The following is an 11,303-nucleotide window of genomic DNA, read 5'->3' as shown; positions in this document are numbered from 1 at the left end:
AACTGGACAAAATGTCTGTTTAGTGACATTTTTACCATGTCACTCGTTTATGATTGATTGAGGCTGAATGCCCAAATTATTGCTGTTAACTTTTGATTATGTAACTTTTCAAATGACACACATGAAAGGAAACGTCTGACTTACTTGGATAGGCAAATGCGAAGGTCAGAGGTCAACCAGTCATTCTGGATGAAATGGAGACAGTCTGGGAACACAGCCCTGTTTAACATCATGTTGCTCTAACCGGGATTAAATAATCCAACGATCCTAATCTGTTAGAACGATCTGACGCAGACTCCTTAATCTAGATTGGGTTGTCTCTCCGTGTTTCTGATTTGACTCTCCAGATTTTTCAATAATTTGAATTATTATTGATCACCGTTTATCTAAAGCTTCGCGTCCACCTCCTGAGAATTTCCTTTAAATGTGACTTTTATATCCAGAAGATCAATCTCTGAAACATTTAACCAAAAATCCAGATTAATCCCGATTAGCACCAGGGTGAAGAGACTTCCTGTTGTCAGGCATGGGGTTAAATATTTAGTTTATTGATTCACTTTCCAAATGACTGTGGTATTTTTGCTGGCGTTGGACGCCGTTTCATTTCACTGACGACTCCTGAGAATGTTTTTGATCCAGCGTCTATTTAAATGTTTTCTGTCATCTGATCTAGAAATGTTTTTATCTGAATTAAATTGAACATTTTAGAAAAACCTGAGACTCTGGCTTCTTCGCTCGTCTGGGGACTGCAGCGCCCCCTGGGACAAACTCCAGATCAGATCTAAGATAAGATTTATTGTCATTGTCATCAACAGTTTACGAGATTCAGATTTGCTCTTGTCTAGATCAGATCTAGAACAGATCTCTGAAATGTTCTAGATCAGCAGATCACCATTAAATTATTTAATCTGAGGACAAGTCTAGAATGTTCTCTGGAATATTTTCCTTCTACACATCCAGAACCAGTACCTCCACTGCTTGGATCCAGGTTCTGGTTCTGTTCATGATCCAGATCTTAGGCAGCAGAAATTAACTCATCTGCTCCAAGAGTCAAGAAGCAGAAGACAAACAAAATCCAGACTGCAGAATCCTGTCTTCCTCCTCCGGGCGCAGGCGGCCATGTTTTCCTCCTCATGGTGGATCGGGTCGGCTGCTCTCTGAACGTGACGGATCAAACATTAGGAAGTGCGGTTCTCGGTTCTGGAATCAGTTCCTCTGAACCTCAAGATTTTTGTCTCGATTCTTTTTGACGATTCATTTTTCTCACCCCGTTTCCCTCCTGAGCCGCCAAGAACCGATCTGGACTGGATGGTCCAGAACCTTCGGCCCAAACCAGGACAGAAGGAATAAGACGCCACATCAGGTTGAATGTTTCACTATATTTATATTATATCATTAAATTTGATGTAGTACCTGAAACTAACCACACAGGACAGCAATGTCTGTCCTCAACAAACGGTCCCAGCAAAGAGAAAAGAGACAGAGAAAGGCACAAAGAGTCTTCCAACTGAGACGAGGACAAGGACACGGAGGACATGGAGGACAGACGTCGCAGGCTGATGAGCAGACAGACACAAAGGCACAACTAGAAATAAGTTCTCTGAAATGTTCTAGAAGTGTTGATGAGGAGGAGACAGCAGGAAAACACCGTTCATCGTTTTGTCCCCAAAATTAAAAAAGGCACAAAAACATCAGAGCTGAGATGGAAGTTAGAAAATCAAACTAGAAAACTTTAATACTATTCACCTGACCATCGTTATTATTACTGTTGTCGCTCTGTCCACGCTTCTCTGACTGGGCTCTGAGGTAAATGGTTCCGTCCCACTCCAGACCCAAAACCTTACACAGCGCCCCGCTTCCAGCCAATCGCAACCGGACTTTACAAGTGATGCAATTTCCTGTCAGGAATCGGTTTCATCTGGATAAAGTGACTTATTGCTCAGCTTGTTCCAAAACTAAACCAGGACAAGTGGAGACATCTGGAGGGGATTCTTCTAGAGAGCTTCTACTCGGGACGCTCCCCCGCCCTCTGGACGCGCCGCCGCCGCCCTGGGGACGCCCCCAACATGTCAATGGGTCATTAGTGTTGGTTCTGTCAGTAGTGGTAATGTAGTAATGGAGGTCAGAGGTCAGATAAACCAGCCAGATTAGGGTTTCCACTATAATTCGACCTAATCTGAACAAATTAACTCCAGATCCTGGATTAAAACATCCTGAACTTCCCGTTTCCCTTCCTGTGACCTGTAGTCGGGCCCAGACAAGGGGTCAAAGGTCAAAACCCACAGTGAGCTTCTTTCCTTCCAGTCCAGAATCGGGCTCAGAACCAGAACCAGACCCGGTAATCTGGGTCATGTTGGATCTCCAGCAGGTGAAGAACATCCTGGAGATCTGACCCTTGACCTTTGGGTCATCTTTGGGACTTTCCAGGGATCTGTTTGGGTTCAGAACCTTTTACTGGGTCGAATGGTTCTGTAATCTGAAGCAGGTTCTGGAGAACCGCCCGTCTGGACTTCTCTAACAGATTGCAGGCGGCGGACAGAACTGTGCCTGGACCGGTTCCAGGGACGGTGTAAGGTACTGGTTCTGTAGCGTATGTTTGGCTGTCTGGGCAGAACCGCGTGAGGTTCTGGTCCTGCTGGCTCCACAGGCGTAGTGTCCAGAAGGTTCTGCGAGGCGGAGCGGTGAATCGGGCCGGCGGTACCGCTCGTTAGTGTTTCACTTGTCGGCCTCGTTTAGTGTTAGAACTCCCCAAGATGGCCGCCGCCTCAGAAGAAGGAGTACTGGTTGTCGACGGCGCGCGGCGCCCTCGCCCCGTCCCGCTCCTCGCCCTCGGCGGCGTCCAGCTGCCGGAGGGGCGTGTCCTCCCAGTCCTCCGCCGGCCCGCCGCCGCCTCCGCTTCCTGCCGCCGGCTCCGCCTCGGATCCTCTCTCCTGGGGAGGGGTCGGCGGCGGCGGGCGTCCCGGCGGCAGCGGGGGGGGCTGGGGGGGGCTACGGGGTCTGCTGGTCGAGTCTGCAGGGGTCCAGGAGGAGAAGAAGAAGAAGCGATGAGTTAGAGAGAGAGAGGAGGAGCAGATGGAGGGAGAGACAGAATGGCGGTGAGTGGGAGGAGTCAGGTGGTTCTGGACTCTCAGGAACGGGTTCCCATGGTCCAACAGAACCTCTGGTTCTGATCGGCCAGCTACAGATAATCATGAGGTTCTACAGGCTGCAGCTCAGAACGGCCCAACTGGTCCCAGGACCATTACAGCTCTCCTTCCAACACACGGGTCAGAACCAGAACCTGGCAGGTCCGGTTCTACCGTTTTTCTAGAGCTCATCATCTGTTCTTCTTCTTTCCTGAAATTATTTGTAGTTTTTATGTCATTTCCTTCTTCTAGACGCTGTAATATGCAGTAGAGGCCAGTAGGGGGCAGTAAGACACAGAACTGTGTGGTATAGAATGGCACTATCTGGAACCGAGCCCGTAGAGCCGGTTCTGGTTCTGCACCAGGCGTGTTAAAATGATATTTCACATCCTGAATGTTATATCATTTGAATAAAAAGCATCGCTGAGTCCAATAAGAACTTCTTAAAATTAATTAATCCTGAATCTTTGGCCATTGATCAGAATTTCAGGATTGTTCTTGTGAATTTTTCACAATCAGAATGACGTATTTTGTAGATATTTCTAAAATATCTACAATATTTCTGCTCATGACATTAAAGGTGACTTTTTGTTACTGGCCACATGGATCAAGGCTGAGGGAGGACGGCAGTGAAAGTCAGAAACATCGCCACCTGCAGGTGGGATCCGTCCATTTCCTCTAAATTTTGGAGATCGAATTGCGAAAAACTGGAATTGACTGATTGATGTAATTTGGCATCTGGAGGGCCACATGAAAAGTTAAGGCGAGCTTCATTTGGCACCTGGGCCTCAAGTTTGACAGGTGCAAAGGATCTGAATGGTTCTGGTTCTGGTTGGACCCGGAAGCCGCCCCGAGAGCCCGGACTGAATGGAGACGCGTCCTCGCTGCCACACACTGGTCCTCCGGGCGGGGTCGGTCTCACTTACACACAGTCAGAGATGGGGGTTGATGGAGAGTCGGGATGGCGCGTGGTGATGGCGTCGCAGGCCGCGGGCCGACTGCCTGCCCGGTCCCGGCCTGCAGGGGGCGAGCCAACCATACAAGACAACAACAGAGAGGTCAGATGGGTCCCACGGGCAGGCGACGTCTCCTCTGCTTCATGGATCAGTACAGCATGAGGATGAGGATGGTGACCCATGCGGGACAGGATGAAAGCTTCACACCTGTCCAGGAACCGGTCCGGGTTCTGCCGACCCGGTTCTGATCGTACCTGGCTGTCGGACCGCCGTGGCTCCCACGAAGCTGATGAGCGTGACATCAGAGGCGCCGCCAGACTCCAGGGGGATGGGATGGACCCGGAAGTGCTCCAACATGTCGAAGATGGACTGGAACCAGAGGTGCTGGACCCGGCACTGGCCGTCCTCGTTCAGGGACAGACGGAGGTGCTGCGGGACCCGAGACACGGAGACATGTAGCGCGGCAGAGACACAAAGACAGTCCGCCCTCCGTGTCCTGGACTCACCTTGGCCTTCCCCTGGAAGTTGAAGGTGAGGACGTACTCTCCCCGCCGCGTCTCGCTCTGTCGGACCAGGAAGACGCCGTGGCTCGCCGGGCCTCCGGCCAGAACCAGCTGGGCCGCCTTGAGACGCGACAGGGTGCCGTGGAACCACTGGCACTCGCTGAGCGGGTGCTCCACGGCCTCGGAGGTCACCGCGTCAGAGAACAGGAACGACCCTGCAGGGGAAGCGCGTCGGACCCGGTCACTCAGGGTCCCGGCTGTTTCCAGAACCAAACCTGCCCGGGTCATCGTTACCCGTCGCTTCTGGCGTCTCAGCAAAAGGTGTGCCCAGGCCAGCCCCGACTCCCCCGAAATTCCTGGCCTCCGGCTCGTCCAGTGGCGCTCGAGGTGGAAGTTCTGGAGGAAGCGGATCCATGAGGGGGGAGGAGCCTCCGATCCCTCCGTAGCAGACTGACGGGTCAGAACCCGGCCGGGGAGAAGGAGCAGACCAGGGTTAGATGTTCATGAACCACCACAAAGATCTCATGTTTCCTCCAGACCAGTACAGAAGTTCTGATCCAGCCTTGGTTTCCACTGAACCCGGCTCTAAAGCGGTCCGGATCAACGGCCTTCTCAAGGTTTTTCACAGTACTTCCTTGGACTTTGTTTCTCCGGTTCTCTGGATCAGAACTATTCCTGGCCCGGCACCACGACAGGAAACCCAACACTCACCTTGTGAAAGACTCTCGCTGATCTCTGGCGTTCCACTGACGTCCAACGAAGCCGGACACACCCCTTCAGCGTCGTCCTGCTCGCTGCAGCAGGAAGCACAGTTAGTAAAGCAGAACCGGCTGACATCCGGACTCGGTGCAGCCAGAGGTTCTGGCAGCCGGACAATCATCACCTTGTGTTGTTTTAGAGGAATAACGATGAATAAAGTTTCCCCGACAGGCTTCTTCAGCAGTCTGGACTGTGGACCCTGACATTAGCGTTAGCTGCTACATGTTAGCATTCAGATGCTACTTTAGGCTAGCATAGCTTCACTACTAGGCTAACACCTTTTAGCACAACTGAACAAAATGATAGTCTTTCCCAGCGTCCAATCAGATTGTCTAGCAGCAGAAATTAACCCTGTTGTAACTCCTGAGGTTCTGCTCCAATCGGACCAGTACCTGAGACAGATGGCGTTCCTGATGTCACTCAGCCAAGCTCTCATCTGCACAGCGTCTCGGGTTTCGATCACATACTGGGCTGACCCGTCCAGCTGCGGAGGAGCAGAGACAGGGCAGCTCGGATCAGAACCAGGCCCGGCCCATTTGGGTGGGAGTACATATAGGGAAACATCTGGACCTGCAGCAGGAAGGTGTTCTCCTTGTCCGGGACCTCCAGCGCCGTGGTACTCCTCACGTCCACGATGGAGAAGCAGGGAACAGTCAGCCGGGGCTTGGAGGCCTGGAACACAGAGGTTCTGGTTTTGATCCGATACCATCTACTGCAGGGTTTCCCCCAGTGTATTATAAGCCTGGCGGCCCGCCATGCTTTACTAGGCTAAGCGTTGCTTGACTTTATTTTGAGAAAATTTTAATTGGGTGGGGGAAGAAAAAAAAAAAAGAAAAAATCTTCAAGCCGGACTGAAAGTTCTGAGAGTTTCACTTGCAGAGTAATTTCTAAAAGATTTATGGGTTTATACTTATAATCCGGCAGAGCTGACCAATCACAGCGCGCAGCAGAGCTGACCAATGACAGCGCGCAGCAGAGCGGACCAATCACAGCGCGCAGCAGAGTGGACCAATCACAGCGCGCAGCAGAGCGGACCAATCACAGCGCGCAGCAGAGCGGACCAATCACAGCGCGCTGCGGCTGCTCGATCTTTTAAGTTGACCTCAGCAGGGGTCGCGCTCCTCCTTCCACTCAAACTGGACACAGGCTGACCTGTATGGATATTTACATCAACCTCCTGTGAGGAATCATGTTTCTTTAGAGAACTCTACATCAAGGTCAGAGTTCAAACCCGCCGTGTTAGCTCTGGTTGTGCAGCTCTATGAACCGCAGGAATAACTTGTAGTAGTGAATTCAGAGGAGCGTTGAGGAGAGGTGAGAATGATTTATCTTTGTGAACAAAGAATGATGTGGGGCTTTTCCATCTCAACTCGCTGCCCAGCGTGTGGCGCTGTCTTCCCTGTAGCGGTTATCGAACCAGCGCTAACCTCATCATGCAGGTTCAGCCGGTGAGGAGCTTTCACTCTGGTTTTATATTATTTTATTTTTATTTCTATTATTATTTTTCCGGTTACACGAAGCATCAAACCGTATCAAATGCTTTGTCCACTTAGTCAGACAGAGTTAATGAGCGCAGAGATCTGATCACTGTTTACATTCCCCCATCAGCTGATGCAGCGGTGGCCTGTGATGTCATCAGCTCTACCGCAGCCAAACTCCAGACTCAACACCCGGACGTTGTTATTGTGTCTTGTCTCTATGCTGTAACTGCGAAGTAATTTCCCTGCTGGGATGAATAAAGTACTTCTATTCTATTCTATAACAGTTTCTGTGACTCTTATTAAACAGATCATTGTTACTGAGGAACTCTTATTGTACATGTGTAAATAAATATTTATATCTCGTAGAGCACTTCTGGATAGATGCAAACTACATCTCGTTGCTTGTACTTGTGACAGTGCAATGACAATAAAGTTGAATTCTATTCTATTCTATTCTAAAAACTCAACAGAAATGTTAGAGCTACTAAAGCCACATTAGCAGGATTAAATTAAATCTCCGTTTGTTGCTCATCTCTCAATAAATAAATGTTACATTTATGTCTTTGTGCTCTGTGTTAAAATATTAGCATTATGGCCCCTGAAGCCCTGAGGGCCTCATGGAGCCGCTGACTTCATTTGGATTAAACAGAAATGCAAATAATTCATATTTATTTTAATTGTATTTTTTGATTTGTTGTTTCTAAGACTAGTTGTGGGTTTAAATATCGTTTCACTGGCCATGTTTTCCCACAACATATAATTACCCAGTAATATTTTTACTTTTCCTGTCCACTTAACATCTTTTACTACAAAAACATGGTGGACCGCCTGCTGGGCTGAGCAGCTTTGCTGAGGGAAACCCTGAACTGGTTCTGACCCAATACCTTCTACTGGTTCTGGTTCTGACCCGATACCTTCTACTGCAGGGTATCAAACTAATTTTTGTTTTGGGCCAATCAGGATCATGAAGGCTCTTAAAGGGCCGGTTGCAGCAGAATGTTTTGATAAAGCCAATTTACAAACTGTTAAATACAAATGAATTATTAAAATGAAATATTATTGTTGAACATCTAATCAGTCCTTTCAGGATTTCTTGATTCTTTTTGTGATTTTTGTCCAATAAAAATCTAAATGTTTGTGGTATTAATTTGCAAATATCTGCGACATTTGCTCTTATTTATGATAGTAAATGTGACTCTTTATGACTCGCTGTGAAAATCATGAACTATAATCTGACATCAAGTAAGGCTGCAGCAGCTGTTTATGTCACCGTAAGAAAGTTTATGGCAATTTTTGAGAAAAATCTGCAATAAACTCTCTGGACGATTGAGTTGATTTTTGTGTGAGGGCCACATAAAAAGCTAAGGCGGGGCCAAATTTGGCCCACGAGCCTTGAATTTGACACATGTGATCTAGTGGTTCTGACCCGATACCATCAGCTGGTTCTGGTTCTGACCCGATTGCACTGACCTTTGGTGGGATGAAGAACTCCAGGTAGAACTCCTCTCCTCGCTCGCCCCCTTCTCGGTCTCTCTCTCTCAGGACCAAACGACATTTGTGCCAGCGGCCCCCCCTCCAGGGGACAGTGCCCCCGCCGGCCAGGGGCAGCACCGGGGCGGCCTGGGCCCCCGGCGCCGTGCTGTTGCTCTCTGCGCCGTGGTGCAGCAGTCCGAAGGAGAAGCCGGAGAAGCCGTGGCTCCCGCCCAGCTCGTCGCTGGAGGAGCTGACGCTCACCCCTCCCTCCCGCACCAGCCGGCCCACCTTTCTGGGGGGGCCCAGGGCGGCGGCGCTGCTGGGGGGCAGCGAGTTGGAGCCAGGGTGGGGGATCTGGGTGAGGATGGGCGGTGGCGAGCGCGAAAGCCTGAGTTTCTCCAGCCGGTGGCTCCACTTGTCCTTCTCACCTGCTTCGCCGTTGCTCCGCCGGCGATCGCGCGCCGCCTCAGAGAGAGACAGCGAGGTGGCGCTGCTGGAGGACGAGGGCGGCAGGGAGGAGGAGGAGGAGTGAGGAAGGGAGAGGGGCATGGACAGAGACACGGGCATGGAGGAGGTGGGCGTGGGGGGCTGTGTGGCGGCGCTTCTCTTGGCGGCGCCGGAGTCCTGGACGCCCAGGGTGTAGCTGTAGCTGCAGGGCAGCGGGCTCTGCGCCGCGTCGCTGGAGGCGCTCCTCCAGTGCAGGATGCCGCGCACGCTGCCGCGCACGCTACGTCCGACGCTGCGCAGCGAGAAGCGCTTCTTCAGCTTGTTCTTGGAGGAGTTGGGCGTGCCGTTTCCTTTGGAGTCGGGCGGAGGAGTGACGGAGGAGGGAGGGAGATAAACAGTGCAATCTGCCTCAGAGGACTCGTCGCGCTCCGCGCCGTCACCGGCCGCAGCCGCTGCAACCCAGCTGTCTTCCTCCTCCTCTGCAGGCGCGGCGTCGTTCCCGGGGCCCGGCGCCGCACCGCGCTCCTCCCGCCTCCCGTTGTTCCCCCCCACCGAGGAGCAGCAGGACGACGACGAGGACGGCGGCAGCACTTGACCCTGGGCGTAGGAGTCCTGGAAGCGGTCGCCGCCGCGGTTCTCCAGCACCAGCCGGGACGGCGCCAGCCTGGATGCCCCCTGCACCGCGCCAGAGGGAAGGGGGAGCGCTGGGCCCCCGGGTCCCGCCAGCGGCGACACCGCCTCCTCTTCCAGGGAGGTGGCGTCGGATGGGGGAGCCCAGCTCATCATCTCGTCGCGTCCCGCAGCGCCGCTTGGAGGCAGCGCTCCCTCCAGCTCACTCTGGAAGTGGCGGATGAAGCGGTCGGTGAAGCGGCGGCAGAAAGCCGCGGCCGAGTCCGCACTGTAGTGCGGGTTCTCCAGGAGAAACGCCCGGAAGTGGCGTGCAAAGTCTCCGGCAGCGACACGCGCATGGAGCTCACAGAATTCGGTCCAGCTGAGGGACGGCGAGGGGGACGGCGTGGGCGTGTCGGACAGGGAGGACGGCGGGGCCGGCGGGCTCACCAGGGGGGCCAGGGGCGGAGGCCTGGAGGACAGCGGCAGCAGGGAGGGCGACGGCGGCGACGGGGAGGGAGAGGGGGGCAAGGGGGAGGAGCCAGAGGCCCGAGGGCTGGGCGGAGTCAGCAGAGAGCCGTTCATCCTGCGAAATGTCTGCGACTCAGTTCAGTCCAATCGCTTCAACATGCAGAGACAGGAAGTCAGAAAAGCCAGCAGCTCGTCCACAGCCTGGACCCATAAACCTGCAGCCAATCGCAGCGCCGCGGCTCGCTGCTGCTCACATCCTCCGCTGCTGCAGCAGAGCCAGCTCCTCCAACCAGCTGCAGCGCCTGACCTCAACACGCCGGCTCGTCTTCATCTGCTGACGGACGCCCAGAGAGCCGAGGCCGCGAGCTGCAGGATACAGAGGAGGGGTCAACAGGAAGCTCTGCACACGGTCGCCGTCAGTCGGGTTAGTCGCCAGTCGGGTCGCCGTCAGTCTTGCAGGAGCATGAAGACCAGGAATTTGATGATATGCTCAACATAAAATAAAAACCACCAGGCGGCGCCTGCTCTGGCTTTTCAGTTTGGGTCGAAAAGCCAGAGCAGCTGGTCAGATACCTTACATACGTAGCAGAGACTGAATGCATGTTGCCTGAAATGTTACATCCAAGATGTCCGCTGCACTCACATGAGTTCAAAGTGTGATTGGAATATACTGTTTGCATGAATATTCAGGCTATTTTTGTCAGATTCTAATCAGCAGCTGTTCCATATAATGCGATTACCTAAAAACAGCAACGGCCCTTTAAATAATCTGCCACCAGCATCATTTACCTGATCTCTATCAATTATTCCTAAGCTAAATGTTTTACTAGGAAGTAAACAGAATCTGTGTTATTTCTCACCAGGATGTTTTTCTGTAACTTATAGCGCCAGTAGCAGAAAGTAGCCACTTTGCTCCTACAGGTTCTGGTTCTGTCGGAGGTTTCTTCCTGTTAAAGGGGAGTTTTTCCTGTCCACTGTCGCTCCGTGCTTGTCCAGGGGGAGTGAATGTAAAAACTTTTTAAACCAGTATGACTCACTGGAACTGCACTGCTTGACCAGTTGAATCAGCTGGAATGACTGGACTGGAATTATTTTTGAGCCTCCAGAGGACTTGTGTTGTGAATTTGTGATATTTAAATAAACTGAATTGAAAATGTCTCTTTAAGTGGGTTATTAAATGAAGATCCTTCCAGATTTTTCCAAATGGATCTACTTTCTCCTGCAGACGGTCACTGTAACCCGGGGCAGCTGAATAAATGCTGAATAACCTCTGAGTCCGTCCAGCACCAGAGGAGAGGCTGCTGTTAAAGCCACTAACTGCAGGCTAGCGATCATTCAGCCCGTTAGCCTGCTAACCTGCTAACAATAGCTGCCCGCTCTCCCCGCCAACCTGCCGCTTGTTGTCCGCTGGGGTCACACCCACGGCGGGATTTTAGCTGCTCCGTGGGGTTTCATGTTGGCTGTGCGGAAAATAATCCG

At 52.0% G+C, this 11,303-nt stretch overlaps 1 protein-coding gene across 2 annotated transcripts; it reads right to left on the bottom strand.

Moving 5' to 3' along the window:
• Positions 1-1,364: 1,364 nt before the first annotated feature.
• On the bottom strand, positions 1,365-10,030 carry sh2b1 (SH2B adaptor protein 1). 2 transcript variants are annotated; one of them, XM_023349016.1, is made up of 9 exons: positions 8,295-10,030; positions 5,914-6,015; positions 5,736-5,827; positions 5,296-5,378; positions 4,879-5,034; positions 4,588-4,799; positions 4,336-4,510; positions 4,052-4,142; positions 2,906-3,010 (listed from the first exon to the last, which is right to left on the bottom strand). In XM_023349016.1, the coding sequence occupies exons 1-9, from the start codon at positions 9,936-9,938 to the stop codon at positions 2,989-2,991; spliced, it is 2,577 nt and encodes an 858-aa protein (XP_023204784.1). In that variant the 5' UTR covers positions 9,939-10,030; the 3' UTR covers positions 2,906-2,988. The 2 variants fall into 2 exon arrangements, with proteins under 2 accessions (XP_023204783.1, XP_023204784.1); XM_023349015.1 differs by lacking the exon at positions 4,052-4,142 and having other exon boundaries at positions 1,365-3,010.
• Positions 10,031-11,303: the final 1,273 nt, after the last annotated feature.

This window comes from Xiphophorus maculatus, chromosome 16 (genome assembly GCF_002775205.1).
Source record: "Xiphophorus maculatus strain JP 163 A chromosome 16, X_maculatus-5.0-male, whole genome shotgun sequence".
Lineage (NCBI taxonomy): Eukaryota > Metazoa > Chordata > Actinopteri > Cyprinodontiformes > Poeciliidae > Xiphophorus > Xiphophorus maculatus.
The sequence above is the reverse complement of the archived record's forward strand: the minus strand, read 5'-3'. Positions and strand labels throughout refer to the sequence as shown.